The sequence below is a fragment of the Poromitra crassiceps genome, assembly GCF_964638095.1.
Source record: "Poromitra crassiceps genome assembly, chromosome: 30".
NCBI classification, from domain to species: Eukaryota; Metazoa; Chordata; class Actinopteri; order Beryciformes; family Melamphaidae; genus Poromitra; species Poromitra crassiceps.
Genome location: NC_139652.1, coordinates 11133598 through 11148792, shown reverse-complemented (window position 1 = coordinate 11148792; position 15195 = coordinate 11133598). Strand labels below are relative to the sequence as shown.

The window sequence follows — 15195 nt, the reverse complement described above, 5'->3', positions numbered from 1 at the left end:
CGGTCTGAGCTGCTGCTGCTGCCGATCTGTCATCCACCTCTTCCAGCTCCTGTCCTCCTACTTCTCGGACCTTAAACAGGCTCTTTAGCTACAGACGTGTTTAAAATAGATTCCTCATATGAAGCATTTCTCTTGACATTTTCAACAGATAATAAAATCAACTTGTTTTGGTATGCACTGTAGCTACAGTATACCTGCTCCGTGAGCAGCCTCCTCTGTTTATCCTGCTCTGGATTAAGTAGACAGACAGTTTTATCGGTCTTGCTTTCAGGACATGTTTTCTCATCTTTACCCTGTGGACAAGAAAGGCTACAATTTATTGTTTTCACTACCATAGAAGGCCATCTTTAAACCGTTCAACTGTTTTTGTTTGTTTATTGCGTTTACCAGGTAAAGCTGCCGTAGTGTTTGCAACCTCGGAATTGCCAGGTTCTTCTCCTGCTGCAGCTGGTTGGTCCTCCTCCTGCTCTCTGAGACCAGATAGAAGAAATCATTTCAGACCTCAGCCGCTCAATACAATCATCAGCTTGTTTCCAAAGCAGGCTCACTTCCTACCTTCTAGCTGCGCCCTCAGTGAGTCAGTGGTCAGGACCTCTGCTTGACCCCCATCATCCTGACCATCTCCAGAGGTCTTTCTCTTCACAAGCTGCACCGGGAGAGGCAGAGAGAAAAAAGCAAGGGGAGATATTGTTGTACTGGATAAATTATCTTCTCATCAGACAGAGTGCACAGAGGGTTAGAAATAGATCAGTCATATGTGATGGAGAGGTAGGCTACTTGGTCCATGCATTGTGGTCATGCTCAAAGGTGCAAACCTTCTGGTCTAAAGTCCATGAAGACATCATAGAGATTGCAGGGATAGAATATGGCGGCCCATCATTTCAGGATTGGATCTCAGAATTGGGCAAGGTGGCGGCCTTTGAGAGGATATCTTATAAGATTTATAGCATAATGAATGGCTAATCTAATAATCCATGACTAATCTGTAATTGTAGGTAACGAAATAATAACTATGATCAAAACAGTCAATTCTTCTATATTCTCTCTTGTAAATGAAATTTACAAGAAGAAGTTGAACAATTCATTTTGCTGGGGACCTCCTGGAATCCCCGCCAGGACCACCCCCGGTGGTCCCCAGACCCCACGATGAGAACCACTGGTCTATTTGATTCATAGCTAAATACGACTGCAGGTTCAGGTTGTAGCTACTGTACCTTGAGCTCCAGTGCAGAAATCTTGGCTCGTGCCTCCGTTTTTTCCACCTCTCTCAGCCTTTCTAGACTCTTCAAAGCGTGTTCCCTATCACAGTAAGCATGACATCACAGTACGCATGACATCACAGTAAGCATGACAACCTGTTAGATACTCCTATATTACAGTTCATACATTCATCTTCACCCCCCCCCCCCCAATTAGTGCTAACTTAATTTATTTATCCTGGTTGCTACTCCACCCTCTGCCGATCTGGGGAAAGGGTGTGCCCATGCTTCCTCCCAGACATGGGCAGTTAGCCAGCCGCTTCTTTTCACCTGACAGCAGTTAGCCAGCCGCTTCTTTTCACCTGACAGAGGAAGCTTCACCGGTAGGACATAGCACGTGGGAGGTTCACGCTATTCCAACCAGTTCCCCTCCCTCTGAACAGGCGCCCTTAACGACCAGAGGAGGAACCACATTAGCAACCAGGATATTGCATGTTTTGGTGAAGGGGGTTCCTATATGAAGGAAACCCCCGGGAGGCACGGGGAGAACATGCAAACTCCACACAGAAAGGCCCTTTTGACGACCCCACCCGGGCGGTGGGCACTCGGGGACATGCGGACGGGCACGCATTCCTTCAGCGTTCACGGCGTCCCAGGTGGGAATCAAACCCAGGACCTTCGAGCTGTGAGGCGACAGCGCATACCACTGCACCACCGTACCCCCGTACCCATCTTCATCCTTGATAGCTTGGTCAGATGACACACTGATTCATCGTGCTATAGGTCAAGGAGAGACATACTTTCCCTTGAGCTCCTTGTCTCTCTCTGCCAGTTGCTGCTTCAGTCTTTGAACTTCACTGCTTTGCAAACACACCTAAGCATGAAATAGGTAACATACACATGAAAAATGCTACCGAGTCCATTAAAAATAATATGTATGTATGAGATGCACAGTGTTGTGAAGTGCGGCGAAGAAGAAATTATGTATTTCAGATACTTAATTTCTTCTTCACTGCACTTTGCCGTTTAACAAGAAATTTCAGCTGATTGTTACCTGGGAGATATTGTTTTGGCTGCTGTTGGAGTCTGAAGGTGTCTGCCATAATATAGATCCTGTAGATGTCTGGGATGGTATACTGAGTCTGTTCAGACAGATAACAGGAAGGAGGGACAGACAGACAGACAGTCAGACAGACAGAAGATACTTTTATTTTCAACATTTGCTGACCATGCATGTGAAATTCTGCTCATCATAAGCCTCACTCACTCTGTCACTGTCTCTTTGTCTTGAGTCTGCGCACCTTCCCCGCCTGCAAATACACACATGGAAGAGTGTCACAGGAGTTTAAACGAAGTTCACCCAAAAATGAAAATGTAGTCGTCATGAAGAAAAAGAAGAAGAACCGTCTTTATTTGTCACACGACAACGAACAACAGAACACGCACGCGGCCGGCCACACACACACACACACACACACACACACACGCGCACACGAAAATTTCAGCTATTAAGCAGGGCGCAAATCATGTCTTTTTTAAAGTCAACTCGCCATCTCGCCATCCCCCCCCCCATTTATTTTTATTTTTTTACATTTTAAAGTTGATCACTTCAATTGTTTAGGTGAATGCTGCAACAGTGTTTTGCTGTGAAACTCCACAAATGTTTTGTGGGGTAAAAAAACAACAACTTAGGCTTGGGGCTGGCTGAGTATGACAGAATTTTTATTTTGGGGGTGCATTTATCCTTTAATGCCCCCTTGTGTTTGATTATGAAAACAACAGGTATACTCCTCAGTTGGACGCCTGCTTCAACAGTTCTATTCCACAGTTGCCACAGACTGCTCAGACGGAATACGAGGAATACATTTACCTCCAGGAAACGAAGGAGGGACTGGAGCACACTGATGGACACATTTACCTTTACATCTGAGGATCAGCGCCTGACTCCTGCTCCTCTCCAGCTCCAGCTCTTGTTTACATGCGTCAAGCTCCACCCTTAGCAGTGAGTCAGATTCCTTCTGTAGGGGAGAAGGAGGAAAGAAATGTATAGTTATATTATATAACCAACACAAATCTATCACTGCTTCATCGTCTAGTTTGATTTCTGAGCCCTAATGTTAAAGCTATGGCACAAGGCTTTCAGGGAAACACTACCTTGACTCTGTTCAGCACAGTCTCCATGTTAGCTTTGTGCTGCAGCAGACTCTCAATTTCTTCTCTGAGGAGGAAAATATATCTTGTCAATTGTTGTAATTGATTAGGTTTGTATGATGTACAGCAGGGGGTTGCCACACCTTTTCATCTTGGGGCCCAAAAGATAGACTTTGTGTCTCCCTGGGACCCAAACTCTAAAAAAAACATATGGTAATGAGTTGCCACTCACTTGTCTTCCTGCCTCTCTCTCTGCAGTTTTTCAACCTTAGTTCCCAGCCGTGCAGCTTCATCTTGGAGCTGAAATTAACAGAGTTTTAGGTGCATCTTAGACTGCGATCAAAACAAATGCAAAGTCATTCTCTAAAGGAATGGTAGATGGACAGTCTTACCTTATTTCTGGTGTCATTCTTCTCGAGTTCCTCTAGCACCGCCTGTGTGGAGCGCAGGGTCAAAGCCACCCCCTGCCATTTCTCATTCCAGTGTGAGGCCACAGCTCTCAGCTCCTCTGTGGACTGGACTCGCTCTGCTTCTAGTTTCTGATACTCCACCATCTGTAGGTGGAGCTTCTCCTCCTTCTCAAGGACCTCAGACTCCAAACACAGGCAACGATTCTGCAGTTTCTGGTTTGACACTTCTAAAGCATCCCAAGATTTCCTGGGGAAACAGGTGGAACATTTCAGCTAAGCCATAGACATGATAAAAAAATAAAAAATAATTACACATTTCTTTTATGCATAGTTGATAATAAGATAATAAGCTCATCTTCAAGTGATTACGAATAATAATAATGTCAGTATCTCACCTGAGCTCACAGCACTTCTCCCTCAGCTCTGTGAGCTCTGCTTGTCCTTGTTCATTCATCTTGCCCAGCAGTTCCTCTTTCTCCGCTGTTACCTCATGTAGCTCAGACTGTGAGGTCTCCAGTCTCTGCTCCACCACTCCAAGCTCACAGGCCAGCTTTTCATTTCCCTGGTGTAAAGACACAACAGCTCATTTCTAACAAAGCTGGACAGGCAGTGATGAGAGATGGCGATCTCCAACTTATCAAAGGACATCAATTGGTTGTGCATTCGAAGATTCCCACCTCTCTGACAGACATCACATCTCCCTTCGTCGGGACAGTCTCCTGGTCCTGTTTGTTGTTGTGGGAGGCCCCCTCCAGCGGCAGCTCCAGGCCCTGGGCCCTCTGGTGTAGCTCTGCTTTCTCCTATAGAAGATACATGCACGAGAGCGTGCTCATATATAGTCCCATACAACGAGAGGGCTTCAGATATCTCAGACATTGTAGATTAAACTGTCCACAACTTGTTTTAGCCTCTATGATACCTGGATCAGGCGGTCCTTGTCTGACAGTTTTGCCTTCAGGTCCTTTATATTGTCCTCCAGCTTAAGGACCTGAGTGGACAAGACGGCTTTTTCCTGGAGTTATAAAGACAATTGTCTTGGTGAAAATGGATATTTATGAATGAATTAATGAACATTTGTTGTAGAATTTATTGTGTGTACTATACTACTGTATATGCCATGCACGTGGTATGATAAGTAAGACACTTTTCTATCGTATTTAATAGTGTAATATTGAATCAGAGACAGGCCACTGACCAGGCAGGCTTGGCTGAGCTTGCTGTTCACCTCGCTCAGCTGTTGCTGCACTTCAGTGTGGCCCTGCATGTTGTGGAGAAGCCTCTGGTTCTGCTCCTCCAACAGTGTCCTCTGTGCCTAGGTAGAAGAGTGGGCAAACAAACACCTGGCCTGAAGATCTAGATAGTGAATTGAAAACGCTAGGGGTTAAATGGGGGAATCATTTGACAGGTAGACGACACCTGCAGGGTAGCTGATTTGTGATTGCACAAAAAAATAGTTCACATTGGTCTTTTTAGATTTCCCTTGAATATTGTTCAAATGATCTCTGTAGAAGTGATGAGCATGCTGGAGGGCATGGCATCGCTCTTTGTCCTGTGTGTTTGCCCTGGCCTCAGCCTCTCTCAGAGCTTCTCTCAGCTTGCTCAGCTCCACATCAGCTTTCTGCTGAGTGAAATCTATCTACAGTACATGTCACATACAGTCAGTGTTGGGCAAGGTACTTTCAAAATGTAATATACTACATATTACTAGTTACTTTCGTTTGAAAGTAATTACAATTACTTTACTAGTTACAATATTACTTTCTGTGTAGAGTAACTCATTACTTAGTACACTACTTTTGCATTACTTTTACCAAAACAATAGCAGAAGCAGAATGACATTGCTGCCCCGGAACCATCCTGAAAAATAATTTAAACCGCCTTGAAGTCAGTGTAAACCATCCAAAATTCTAAATGTTATTCTTTTCCTTTGTTATTGTCATCTGTAGTGGTTATTTGCATAAAAACAAACAAGTTTGATTAGGAAATTATTGTATCTTTTTTAAATATGTGCTTAGATTTAATAAAATGTAACTCAATTTGTAACTTGAGTTACTTGAGAAAGTAACTGGGATAATATTACTGACATCCTATAAGTAATAAGTTATATTACTGAGTTACTGCTAAAAGTAATATATTACATGTAATATGTTACTTTTGTAATGAGTTACACCCAACACTGCATACAGTATATACAGCCATGTACAGTACAGTAATACATGTCATGGGCAAAACAGGGGAATTAATCTGTTAAGACACACATTTGATCATGAGATGTTGCATGCTAGACGGTAAAGGTTGCCGGATAGTATACATTTACTGTACACACCTGTTGGTAAAGGTCTTCTTGAGTTACTTACAGGTAGTGTTCTGCTAAGTGGGTTGGGAGTTCTTTCAGTTGAAACAGGTTGGACAATACTTCCTCTCTCCAAAGTTGACCTCATACGCAACATGTCCATCTCCAGCTGTAGGATCCTTGGAAGTGGATTTCACAACAAAAGCCCAGAAAGACGGTTTGATAATCGGTTCATCTCAGCTGTCTCTAACAAAAGCAATTGCACATTGATTTCCTCACTTTTCATGAAGCTCTCCGCGCTGGCGGCTCTCTTCAAATCGGGATAACTCTGCTGCCTCCTTCTCCTGTTCAAGAGTAGTGTGGGATGAGAGGGATGCTGTTTGCCACGCAAAGCACAGCACCAAATCTATCATAATAAGCAGGAGAACTATAACACGACCCCTCTCAGGAATATCAGGAAAAAGGAGATCTAACTTTTCCTATACAGTATATTTAATTCTTTTATTCAGTTTCCCCCCCCTCTTACCTTGTGTTTCATTTCCAGCAGCTGTGCCGTAGTGATGCTGTGGTGCATCTGGGTGTCTTTGGTCTTCACCAGGTCTGTCTGGCTGTCCAGGCGCTCATGAGCCTCCCGCAGCCTTTGCACCAGCCCCGCCCGGGCCGCCCGCAGCTCAGCCCCTGGGGATGGATTGAAGGGTCGCGGAGCACCCTCGGGTGCCAGACGGGACATTGAGTTCCATCGCCTCATACCTGGGTCGTGCTGTCTGAAGCCACCAGTGCTGCCAGGTGTGCTGGAAGACATACTGCATATTTGATCATGTTCAAACCCCATCTATCAGAGAAATCTATCAAATTTGAAGAACCAGAGAATATCACTGTGTACTGTCGATAATAAAGCTTGAAAAACGGTATCATTCTTATCATTCTTCTCCTCTCACCTAGTGCTGACTTTGGACAGAAAGCCTGATCCAGAAACACTTGCCATGCCACACCATGCTGAGGACTAAGAAAGAAAAACACAAAATTTGAGAAATAGTATATTACCCCGTGAGGAGGTGGCTCTGCAAAAAAGGAAAAACTGTTTCTTACCTGAGCTGTGAAGCAAGATCTGGTGTCCCACATGTTGAGATCCGTGAGAGAAAGTGGACGTGTAGGTCTGAACGATTGTCTTAAGATCTTGGAGTAGCCTCCTGAATCCCAGTCATCGCTGTTCTTTGTAGAGGAGAGGCTCCAGTCTTCATCTTCCCACATGTCTGTCCACTGACTCTGCCAAGTGCGAGAAGGGACGGGGATGGATTTTCACACAAACGTGGCAGCTCAAGTGTGAGGCTTTTCTTAGATCGTGTGTCATGGAATCACCACCAGCCACCACCGGTGTTTGCTTGGTGAGAAAAAACAAGTTTTAACCACACGATAACACTGTTCACAATCTACCAGATGTAGGCCTATTATTGCTTTTGTGAACAATTATTCTATATCTGTTCATTACACCCTTAGCCATATCTAAATATTAGATATAAGCTAGCCTTTAGTCTACATTGAATGCCACGGTCTCCTGCCATACCTGGCTGCAGAAGCCCTCTCCTGTCCTTTGACAATGCTGCTCACTTGCTTTGCTTGCAAACCTGCTGCTTTGAGTGCAAGCTGTGGAGTGTGTAGCCCTTAAGTATCCATGGTAACCTGCATACACAGGATGCTGTTGGGTGGGAGTGCCATATAGTCACACTGCTGGGATACTCTCCACATGACCTCACTGCCTCAGTCTACTGACCACTGACGTGAGTTGTTAACAACAACATCTCTCAAACAGTGGAAGCAAAACACACTTCTAGCAAGTCATTATTGCAGTGAATGTGGCAAGATTGATTGTGGTTGCTTTTAAAGTTAGGCGGTAACACTTTATAATAACGTTCAGTTGTAAGTCATTTATAAGCCTTTAGTTAATGATGAACAGCTAACCATTTACAAAACATGAATATACATTTGTAGATGATTAATAAATGTTATGTTGTGTTGTTATGTTATGTATTATGTGAAGCACTTTGAATTGCCTCTGTGTATGAAATGTGCTATACAAATAAACCACTTGACTTGACTTGACTATGCTAACATACAAATGTGTTGCAAGTCATCTATAAACCTTTAGTAAATGAAGTGTTCCTCACCTGTTGTAAATAATGTGTAAATAATGTACAATTCATTTACAAGGCTTTCTGCATCCCCTAATCTAAAGTGTAAACCATTCATCACACATAAATGTGTTACATACAAGGGAGTATAGCTCTGTTTGTCAAAATTGAAGGCAATGCGGAAGTGTCGCCTTTGCCTGCAGGGGACGACCCATTGGTTTGTTTGTGGACTTCTGTTGTGAAGCCTCAAGTATGGCTTCAGTAAACACTTTCCTATTGCGTTTATGATCTCAATCGCTATATTCAGACTGTTTTGGGGCGTGATTGACAGGTCGCTTGTCCACTGATCACACAGCTCGCCGATCACGGACCAATAGCAGGCCGTGCTCTGTGGGAAACCCCTGGACTTGTGTCGAGATCCAAGATGGGGCATCAAAAAAACAGAAGTCCACAGACCAATGGGTCACCACCCCCTGCAGGCCATTCGAAAGAATGCAGGTTTAAGTGCACTTCCGCATTGGCTTCAATTTTGACAGAGCTACCCCCTTGTATGTAACACATGTATGTGTGATGAATGGTTTACACTTTAGATTAGGGGATGCAGAAAGCCTTGTAAATTAATTGTAAATGACATAATTTATAACAGGTGAGGAACACTTCATTTATTAAAAGTTTATAGATGACTTACAACACATTTGTGATATGTTAACATAGCATTTATTAATCATCTACAAATGTATATTCATGTTTTGTAAATGATTAGTTCATCATTAACTAAAGGCTTATACATGACTTACGACTGAACGTTATTATAAAGTGTTACCAGTAAAAAAAAAAAAAAAAAAAAAATGTTACCAGTTAGGCTTAAAACTATAGGCACAAACTATGTATGTTTCAGATAGCCTGAGATAGGTCTATCCTACTTGGCTATTTTAGTCAATGATGAATTGCCAAAAACAATTATATGAGCATGCTGCTCTACAGTTCAATGTGAAATACTGCATCCTCGTGACTAAATCCAAAGTTATGAGTAAGCTAGTCAGACAAACACCTTGGAAAAAAACTCACGCATGTAGGCTACAAGGTCCACTCTCATTACTCATAGCCGATGGCTCAGCACCCTCAGCACCAGTGAAGTAATGTACTGCAAACACACTTCTCATTCTTGTCGCGAAAAGTCCGAGCTCTTATTTTGAAGTACGTTCTTCTCGTACGTAACGTGACGACGACGCGGCCAGAAGCCAGCAGCGCTTTGAAATACGAAGCTAAAAGCAGCTAACAAGGGCGCAACAATTTCCGTGTGTGAATTCATTCATTATTTGTGTTCTTGGACAAAGAGTCTACATCGCATTAATTCTGAAAAGGTATGACACAGCGGTCTTCAGTCAAAGAAAGTATTTTGGCTCTTAAAATTAGACAGTTAGCTAGGTAAACAGGCCAAAGCTAACTTTAGTTAGCATAACTGTTAGCATCGACCAATTAAGTCAGCGACGTCCACATTGTCATAAAGGTTAACTTAGCTTTAGGCTACAGGCTTAATAAATAGGCCTTTGCAAAAGTCACAGAACAAAACCGTAACCTTCTCTGGCGATTTTGTATGTTCTTTAATGTTGTGCAGTGTAGACGGGATGGCTGCAGATTGGTTGGGTAGTTTGGTGTCTATAAACTGTGGGCCAACGCTGGGGGTCTATCAAGGAGAAGTATCATCTGTGGACCAGTCCAGCCAGACCATCTCCCTCAGGCAGCCTTTCCATAATGGTGTCAAGTGCCCTGTTCCCGAGGTCACTTTCAGGTAAGGTTCACTTCAGTGTCAAAGCATTTGCTCCCTAACTGGGCTTGGAGACTAATAATACCGAGTGACTCATTGAAAATCACCTGTTATTCTGCAGTGCCATGGACATCAGGGAACTTAAGATTTTGGACATCCGGAATGGCACTGCTGGGAACAGCTCCGCCGCTATGAAGGCGAGCAGTGCTCCAGTTGCAGTCCCAAGGGGAGACCCCAAGTCTCAGGAAAAACTCAACTCTCCACAGCACTGCTCTCAAAGTTATGGAGACCGCCATTTGGACATACCTGGTCAGCCTAAGGGATTCCGTCAAAGACACAACTCCTGTAAGTGCCAGCCAGTGCAGTATAGTATACTTGGATCACGATATACTAGGGGTGTCACGATACACTCAGTTCACGATACGATACGTATCACGATACTGGGTTCACGATAACGATACGATACGATACGATTTTAACAATATTTTTTTAAACTTGAATAATGACAATATTTGACTGGAAAAGTAGTATTTTATTTGAAATGCACAAATACAAAACATGCTGTTGTGGGAAATTGTTATTACAATAACAACTAGAAAAAACATGAGATTGGAGATAAGGCTTATCTTGAAATAGAATGAGTTACACCGTCACTTAGATTTACTTTGAACTAAAAGGTTTCTCAGCAGTATAAATTCTCATTATGCATCTTCAGTTTTTCTTCAAACTCAAACAACAAGACTTTTCTTAGTCTATTTTTTATGCATCTTCAGTTTTTCCTGTCAAGTAAACAGTTTTGCCAGAAACTCAATTGAATGGTTTCTCTCCTGTATAACTTCTCATGTGTCTCTTCAGAGACTTGTTCAACTGAACTACTTTCCACACATTGAACTTCAACAAACAAAGACGTTTCTTTGTCTACTTTTGAAAAAAAAAAATTTTTTTTTTTTTTTTCACGATATGAGATTTCATCTCAACGATACATATCGTGACGTTTTACTATCGCAAAATTTCGTGGGACGATATATTGTGACACCCCTACGATATACCAAATATTATTGTTTTCGCTGCTTGTGGTGAAGCGCTTTACTACGTTCTCTTGTCTCATCAGGGTCATCTAGTAGTCGAGGTGCAAACCAGGTCACTCCGAAGAAAAACGGGGTGAAGAATGGCGGTAGCCAGATGAAACACAGAGACGACGAATGTTTTGGGGACGGCGTGGATGGTGTGCTGGATACAGACTTTGATTTTGAAGGAAACCTGGCTCTCTTTGACAAAGCAGCAGTTTTCTCAGAGATCGCCACATCAGAGCGGTGTGGTAACGGTGTACGGTCACGCGGCACGCCGCAAGACCAGACGCCCGCACGCTACCGCCATGATGAAAACATCCTGGAGGCAAAACCCATTGTTTATAGACAGATTACTGTACCGCAGCCTGGGGCCAAAGAATACTGCACTGGTAAGTGTGTCTATGTCACATAGTCAGATCATGAAGCAAATAACACTGAGGACATACAAATGGAACTCAGATATTATATATTCATATTTCCTTCCTTTACTCCAAACAGACTCTGGGCTTGTTGTACCCAGTGTATCCTATGAACTACACAAGCGTCTGTTGTCAGTTGCGGAGCGTCATGGTCTCTCACTGGAACGGAGACTAGAGATGACAGGTGTGTGCGCCAGTCAGATGGCGCTGACGTTGCTGGGTGGACCCAACAGGTGAGTTATCGTCTGTATGCAGAACACAAATCACCATATGTTATTTAGTCCTCACTAAACTACATAAATGGTTTCAGAAATTAACTTTTTTGGCAAACCATTGCAATTTTGTGTATAGAACTGGTATGGGTGGTTAATTTAACACTTGCTTTCTCACTCTTACAATCGATCAGGTTTGTACTAGTCAAGTCAAATTTCCAAGAGAGCATTTTGATTTGGTTTGGTAATGGTCAGAGAGAGTGTACAGTGGCCAGCAAGGATAAAGTTTGAGTTTGACAATCCAAAAACTATCTCGAGGCATTAAAATCTTGTTGTCTCAGAGAGTTTTCACTGGCAAGCATGAGATTTACTTGCATTGGGTGCTTCGAATCATGAAGAAAAGGAGTATATCTACTTAACTTTATTATTTTCCTTTCAGACTCACCCCCAAAAATGTACACCAGCGTCCCACAGTAGCCCTGCTGTGCGGCCCTCATGTTCAGGGGGCTCAGGGCATCAGCTGTGGTCGTCACCTGGCCAATCGCGAGGTGGAGGTCATCTTGTTTCTGCCAAATTTTGTCAAGATGCTCGACTCGGTCACCAGTGAGCTCACACTCTTTACCAAGACCGGGGGCAAACAGGTGTCAAGTATCAAAGGTGGGCATATTTTGCTTATGTTTTTTTTTACTCTACGTGACCAGTAGCTGTGATTCTGACTTCTGTTTTTGTGTGATTTATGTACTTTTAAGATTCTACAGTAGGTGGTCAATTAATAGATCAGATATCAAATCAGTTATTCTGTCACTCCACAGACCTTCCAGACACCCCAGTGGACCTAATCATTAACTGCCTGGACTGCCATGAGAACACATTCCTGATGGATCAGCCTTGGTATAGAGCAGCGGTGGACTGGGCCAACCAGAACCGAGCCCCAGTGCTCAGCATAGACCCTCCTGTTAGCGGACAAGGGCAGGCAGTTGAGGCAAAGTGGTCCCTCTCTCTCTGCCTCCCCCTCCCCCTGGCTGAGGGGGTGGGCAGGGTTTACCTGTGCGACATCGGGGTTCCTCGCCAGGTGTTCCAGGAAGTGGGGATCAAATACCATTCTCCTTTTGGCTGCAAATTCGTCATTCCCTTGCACTCTGCGTAACAGGACTGATTTAATTTTTCACCATCCTTGACCATTTGGGTTTTTGGGCCTTATATTGCAGATCGGGCTGGGCGATAAATTCAATATTATTGTTTTCTTTCAGTGGAATCATATTGTGATGATGTGAAGATAATTTAATATCATGACACACATTTCTGCTGTGAAATTGATGACAAGCAAATTTGAGTTAAAAACTCATCAAATGAAGTATGGTAGGAATATTCGAATATTTCTGTTTTGTTTTTACATCACACCTAACATTGCCATTCTGTTCAATGAGATGAACATTCATTTGATTATTCAACGTGATATTGCATGCATGAACCATATCGTCATACATTGACGTTGAGAAAAATCCCGATTATCATTATATTGATTTCAAACATAACTCCCAGCCCGAATTGCAGAGCTTCAAGTGTTGTACCAATCATGCATTTCATTCCTAAAGCAGCTGCATGTGGAGTGTGGATGGGACTTTTCTCTCATACTGTAGGACCATTGTTTGGACTAAGTGAATGTGGATGGGATGAAAGAGCATTCAATTCTGGATTTTTATTGAACGTATGGTATGGTATGGTATGGTATGGCCTCACTTTTCTTTTTGTTTCTTTTTTGCAGCCTGCAGTAGTTCTTTGTATTTACATACATATTACAATCTATTTTACATTGACAGTTCAGCAAAAACAGCTGAAAAATAATATAGCACAGTTTCACTGCATTATATGGAATAATGTTGAACGTTCTGACTTAAACTTGCAGTGATACATTTCTGAATCTTAGCATTGTGTAATTGCAAATGCAATGCAGTCTGTGAAGTGAACAGGCAGCAAACTGCCATGCAATACATGTCCATACAATGTTACTACATTCATCTGGGTTACAACACCTAAATGCAGCTCGAGTTATCCTTGAAATTGTTGATGGCTTTGCTTAAATTCTGCCATACTTTAAAACACCCAGTTAATGTCTGACAGTTTATTAAGATAGCTATTATTCTTGTGACATTGTATACTTGCAAACTAAACCAATGTTGTATGGGGCAGCTAATAAGACAGAATCCTGTCCAGATATCGCCAGTTTTGTTGTGATGATACTGGCTCCATTGATGACACACAGCAAAACCTCTAGCATCTAGCCTAGATGTGTCAAACTCAAGGCCCAGGGACAACAACCGGCCTGGCACCTCATTTTATGTGTCCTGCCAGAGTTAAGTTATTACTAAAAACAATAATTGAATCAGTGGTAATTATGAAAGAGATGATAACACATACTAGGCTTGATACATTTGTATCATGGTACATTTACAACCGGCCCTTTGAGGGCAACCATAATGCTGATGTGGCCCCAGGATATTATATTGATAAGAAAAAAATAGATTACTAACTTAATTTTGGTACCACGGTATTGGTTAAGTTTTAAACCAAGTGAATGAGTAATAAATGTCATACTAAGCCTTGTAGGTTAGAAGGTAACTGCCTTTGAGGTGAATGTTGATAATCAAATAATGACTAGCATTTTCCAAAGGATAACTGCTCTCTTGTATGTCAGACTTGTAATCGTAATTCATGACATGACTCATAGCACTGAAGTTTGTCCTCCTTTCAAGAAATGTGTCTGGTTCTTTGTCATGAGAATTTGTAAGTTCTTGCTTGTTTTCTTTTCATAACCACCTCCCGTCCTGATATAGATGAGATATGTATGCTTATGAATGTGACCATGATAACCGTGAATCTAAACTAGTAAGGGAGGAGCCGATTCTTTTTGTGTTGCCTTTTGATGCCTTGATGGACGGCTTGTAGGTGTCTTCTTTATGAATACCTTTCCACACTCAGATTTGTTTTTGCCCATACTAGTAGAAACCGCGACCCTGCTACTTATTTTACAAGACCGCATAGGTTGAAAGTTGATTTGCTTCCAGAGCCGATCCAATAATGGACAAGTTAACTAATGTTTTGAGAGATTAATCTTGTGTAGGTGGTTTTCACAGAATTGTGATCACATTTTGGAAGCTAGCGTATGTCCTGTCAGTTATTGTACTTGCAAACACTGCAACAGGAAGAACGTTGTTGGGTCAGTGTTGCCTGACTTCAATCAAGAATGATACAGATTACAAATCAAGTATTATGGTGTACTCTGTGGTGTTATGTCCACACTGAACACTCAAGAGTTTCTGGATAAATAAATGGTATTGTCATTTTGTAACTGTTGTGTATCTTTTCTGTGCACACTAGCCGGCACACAGTTAATGCACTGAAATATGTGAAAATAGTTTCCTTGGACAAAAGCTGCTGCCTCGTTTCAAACATTCCGCTGGCGTGATGTGCGCATCACATCTGTTCAGACAAGTCCAGCTTGAGAAGCAGGTCACCTGCTGTTACTGAATAACGACGGGACAGG

General features: G+C 42.6%; 1 protein-coding gene across 2 annotated transcripts; it reads left to right on the top strand.

Moving 5' to 3' along the window:
* Nucleotides 1-9429: 9429 nt before the first annotated feature.
* edc3 (enhancer of mRNA decapping 3 homolog) lies at nt 9430-15000 on the top strand. 2 transcript variants are annotated; one of them, XM_083663207.1, is made up of 7 exons: nt 9430-9546; nt 9801-9974; nt 10072-10295; nt 11062-11409; nt 11519-11672; nt 12091-12308; nt 12464-15000. In XM_083663207.1, exons 2-7 carry the CDS (start codon nt 9811-9813, stop codon nt 12796-12798), a joined length of 1443 nt encoding a protein of 480 aa, XP_083519333.1. In that variant the 5' UTR covers nt 9430-9546; nt 9801-9810; the 3' UTR covers nt 12799-15000. The 2 variants fall into 2 exon arrangements, with proteins under 2 accessions (XP_083519333.1, XP_083519332.1); XM_083663206.1 differs by lacking the exon at nt 9430-9546 and having other exon boundaries at nt 9756-9974.
* The last annotated feature ends 195 nt before the right edge of the window (nt 15001-15195 follow it).